The 4903-nt window shown below is 36.6% G+C and overlaps 1 protein-coding gene across 1 annotated transcript; it reads right to left on the bottom strand.

The window, feature by feature from the left end:
* On the bottom strand, positions 1-3061 carry LOC119670440 (the record flags this gene model as incomplete). Its single annotated transcript, XM_038080699.1, is given in 1 exon segment — positions 1-3061. A coding segment is annotated over 1 exon segment (2853 nt), but the record flags the coding sequence as incomplete, so codon positions are not given.
* Between the last annotated feature and the right edge of the window lie 1842 nt (positions 3062-4903).

The following is a 4903-nucleotide window of genomic DNA, read 5'->3' as shown; positions in this document are numbered from 1 at the left end:
CTTTTCGTCTACATGGAACTTAAGCGTATCATTCTGGGGAATCCAGTGTATACCTAGCGCCTTTGTGGAATCAGTATTATTAACATTTAGAAAGAAGTCTGACGAATCATACGTTTTATGGTTTGAAAACCATTTCGCTAATTTAAGTCCAGCCGCATCAAGAATTTCAGTACATTGGGTACGAATTGTTTCCAGTTCCTTCAGACTGTCAGCTCCAGTTAATAGGTCATCGACATAGAAGTCATGTCGGATAACCCTTGCTCCAACTGAATGAGAATTCTTGTACAGGTCACTTAAGTAGTTTAGGCAACGTGTTGCCAAGAAAGGAGCAGGTGAAGTACCATATGTCACTGTGTTCAGTTTATAAACGCTAATCTGATCCGTAGGTTTTTCCCTCCAGAGAATAAGCTGAAAATTGCGATCTGCCTCGTCAACTTCGATTTGACGGTACATTTTTGTAATGTCAGCAGTCATCGCGTATTTGTGCATACGAAAGCGAAGTAGGATTGAATACAATTCTTCTTGTACCGTTGGACCAACCATTAAAATGTCGTTCAACGACACTTGTGAAGATGTTCGGCATGAAGCATCGAACACGACGCGAAGTTTTGTCGAGGTACTCTGAGGTCGCAACACACACTGATGCGGTATATAGTAATGAGGTGTCGAAGAAAAGTTGTCAGTAGTTAATGTCATGTGACCTAAGTCACGATACTCTGCCATAAACTCCATATACAGCTTCTGAAGCATACAGTCTTTCGACAACCTGCGTTCCAGTGAGAGAAAACGATTTTTTGCTGTTTCATATGACTGACCTAGAAGGTTGGGGTTGGACTTGAAAGGAAGCTGCACCTTAAGCCTCCCTGAAGGTAAGCGTAAAATTGTGTTGAGAAACTTGGTCTCACAGTGTTGTTGTTCTATTGTGTATTTTTTGACCGTGAGCTCCTTGGGAATTTCTTCCAATTCCCAGAATTTTTTCACAAGAGAGTTTAAGCAGAAATCACCTGTTGACTCTGCTTCTTGAAGGCGTATTAAATTGCATATCTTAGATACATTACTTGGGACATCTTTATATTTTCCTGATACAATCCATCCAAGTAAAGTTTTTTGGAGAATTGGAAGATTAGTACCTTGTTTTATTTGTCCAATCGACAACAGTTCGAAAAAGCTTTCGGCACCAAGTAGAAGATCTATCTTTTGCGGTTTGTGAAAGTGCGGATCAGCAAGTGAAAGATTAGAAGGAACATTCCAATTACTCATTGACACAAATTTGTCGGGTTGGTAAGTGGAGATTGAAGGCATTACCCAAAAATCAGTAGAAAACTCATAAGAGTTAATACGTGATCTCACAGTGGCATGTAATTTTTGCCGTACTGTGGAGTTTGTTTCACCAATGCCAATCAGGTTTAGAGTTTTCGCTTCTTTTTTTAGTTGCAGTCGTTGTGCAAGTTCCTCGGTTATAAGGTTGACTTGAGAACCGGAATCGAGCAGTGCTCTGGCCAGCTGATACTCTCCAGATTTTCCTTGAATGGTTATGACTGCAGTGGCTAGAATAATTTGATCGTCATTCGATGAGCTATGATTCACAGAGGCACGAGAAATAATAGGTTGTTCTGGATTATAAGATAAACCTGTTTGAGGAGTGTTAGTAGAATATTGGTGTAAAAGAGTATGGTGCGACCGATTACACACTCTGCAGCGTGACGCCTTGCATCTAGATACCGTGTGCCCTTTCTTGAGACAATTTATGCATGCCGAAGATGATTTAATGAAATTGAACCGTTCAGTAACTGAGAGGGCAGCAAAGGCGGAGCATGAATTTATTACATGTTCCTTCGCATTACAGAACAAACATCTACTTTCCTCTTGCGAACTATTTTTCTTGCACATAAGTGACGATTTTACATTCTTACCTTGCCAGTTGTCTTGTTTTGGCCTGTTCGATCGAGACCTTGACGTAGAAGCTTCGTCAGCAGAAATGTGTTGGTATCGCTTATTTAACGCAGTCTCGCAATCAGACCAGAGCGGCAGCTTATTGTAATCTAATTGCTCCTCCCATTTAGATTTCGTGGCGGCATCGACTCTTGACATGACTAAATGAATAAGAATCGCATTTGAAATGTTCTTATCATCTCCTATTGACAATAGGGACTCATATATGGCAGAAACAGTATCTATGATATTGCGTAATGCAGAAGCAGATGGCTTGTTCATTTCTGGCAGTTCAAAAAGCTGCGAGATACTATCGAAAAAGATTAGACAAGTGTTATCGTAAACTCTTTTTAAACTAGCTAATGCCTTTGAGTAATTAGTTTCAGTGAGTTGAAATGCCTTAACTGTACCAAGAGCTTCGTCAGACAAACACGAAATGAGATGATTGAATTTTTCAATATCACTTAGCGACTGATCATTGTGCACTAAGCTTTCAAAAAGGCTTATGAAGTTTTTGTACTCAGAATGTTTCCCACTAAATTTAGGTAAACGCATACTTGGCAGCCTGGAACGATGATTGCTGCATTCATGCGAAGTATCAGGGATACTAGACTTGCGGTTTTTATCTAACGCCTGTAGAAACAATGATTTCGAAGCAACGCAGATTTCTTCTAGATCTGGCCGAAATACATCAAACTCGTTGATACACTCTATTTTTTGTTGGCAAGTCATGGCCTGTTTAATGTATGAATTGAGAATGTCCAACCTACATTCCAGTTCTACAGGGTTTAAATCAACAGTTTTTTCAGAAATTACTTTTTTAATTCGCAAGATACTGGCCACTACAGTTTCTCGCTGCTGGATTAGTTTATCCAATTCTTCATTTTTTTGTGGGGATGATGCTCGCTTTTTAGTTGACATAGTGAACACAATTTACTAAATTTTTTAAGAGAGAAGGCAATGCAGCGCAAAGAACGATAAGAGTATTTGAATACTGTTGAGCGACGGTTGTAAGTAAATTCCAACAAAGTAAACGCGAGAAATTAGCGAAACGAAAGATGCACTCACTTTGTTTATAGAATAATAAAAAACGATAAATAATCAATATTGTGATTATGGGTAAATTCCAACAAAGTGATTGCAAGTAACTGGCGAAAACGAAAACGAAAAATGCATTCACTTTGTATATAATTTGCCCCTGCAAATTACTCAATTATTTGTATTAAATAATTGGATTTACCGAACGTATTTGTTAATGAAGCTCAACCTCAGCTTCGTAAATTTGTTTCACGTTTGTCAAATAATTTATTATAGAAATAGAAAAATATATGTGTTTTAAAAGTGCAAATAATTACCAGTGCAAAGTTATTTAAAATACTTTCTTGACTATTTTGTTTAGTCAGAGCATGACCTGGTACAACAATTTCATTATTTGCACTTTCTTACCTGGCAAACGGCAGTGGTGTTACAGTGGCACGCCATCCAGAAAACAAACGAAAACCAACAGCAGCGGTGAATAGCAGCGACAATCTGCAGCAGCAGCGAACAGCAACAGCGAAATGCAGTAGCAGTCTGCAGTAGCAGCGGCCAACAGCAGCAATAGAATTGATCAGGAAACTGCAGTAGCAGTGACCAACAGCAGCAATAAGAATTGAGCAGGAAAATTTTTGTTGTAAAAATTGGCGAAAACTTTCTCACTTTGCTGGCACGAAAAACAGTTCCGGGAAGTTTACGGGAAAATGCGAATTTAATTATTTTTGCGACAAAAAATTATAATTTCCGAAATAATTTAAATAATTTCACTTCAAAACTTTATTTAGGATTTGGGCACGTTTTAATTTTAGGCTGGAGGATCGCAAAATGAAATTTTGATTGGAGACAAGTGCAGCAGACAAACGGTCTTCGTGAATGCAAGCGAATTTTTTTTTTTTTTTTATTAACGATTTTTGTCTGGTGCTGATACTTGACACCACACCGACATTTACCGCAACCACTACACACGTGGAAAATGAAAAATTAAACTGATCGAAAATCACGATGCTGCCAATTGCAGCTCTAGAATATATTCACGAAATTTAGTTTAAAAATTTTTTTTTTTTTTATTAGCGGTTTTTGTCTGGTGCTGATACTTCACCACACCAACATTCACCGAACAATAATCACTAAATTTCACTTTTCGTAATTTTTTAAATTATTTATTATTTAATTTCAAGTCCCTGCTCGGGCGCCAATGAAAAAATACAAGAGTTTTTGTATTTATTGAAGTTATGAAAAAAAATGAAATTTACAACGAAAGTATTTTATTCAGAATAATTACACTTTATTTAAGAAATTAAAATTTTAATAAATCGAAAATTGAAAATAAAACGCGTGCTGTTCACTTGGGACTTGAAATGCAAGAGAGAGAATCAAAAAACCCAGTTCAGTCTGGAAGCTAAAGAACTGTATAAAATTAAAGTTGTTGTTTTTTTAAGATTACCGTATGTAATGTGCAAGGTTGACGAAAGTCAACATTGGGTTGCATATTGACAATAAAAATGAGCAGCACGCGTTTTATTTTAACTACTTTAAACAAAAAATGCAATATAAAATATAAACATTCAACAAATATATTTTCCAGACTAAATTGAAATGCGTTTCCGATTGATTAACTGCTTGATTGTAATTTCAATTTCAATTTTATTTTATTTTGTTTTTTTTCGTATGTGGGACTTAAAATAGTGCATGGTAGTTTGCCGTTCTTCAACTATTGCCAGAGTTTTCAAATCTAAATACAGTGAAACCTTCCTCAAATGAAAGCTCATCGTACGACAGCTTTTGTTTTTTTAAGATCAACCAAAGAGGCTAAGCAAAGTTGGTTTAAATAATGAAAAAAAAATTTCGTGTAAGCTAAATTTCTAACATAGGAGTTTTGTCCGTTACGGAGGTTCAACTTAATTTAGATAAACCAGGTGTGATTGAAATTTTTGTT

Source organism: Teleopsis dalmanni, chromosome 1 (assembly GCF_002237135.1).
Source record: "Teleopsis dalmanni isolate 2A chromosome 1, ASM223713v2, whole genome shotgun sequence".
Classification (NCBI taxonomy): Eukaryota; Metazoa; Arthropoda; class Insecta; order Diptera; family Diopsidae; genus Teleopsis; species Teleopsis dalmanni.
The sequence above is the reverse complement of the archived record's forward strand: the minus strand, read 5'-3'. Positions and strand labels throughout refer to the sequence as shown.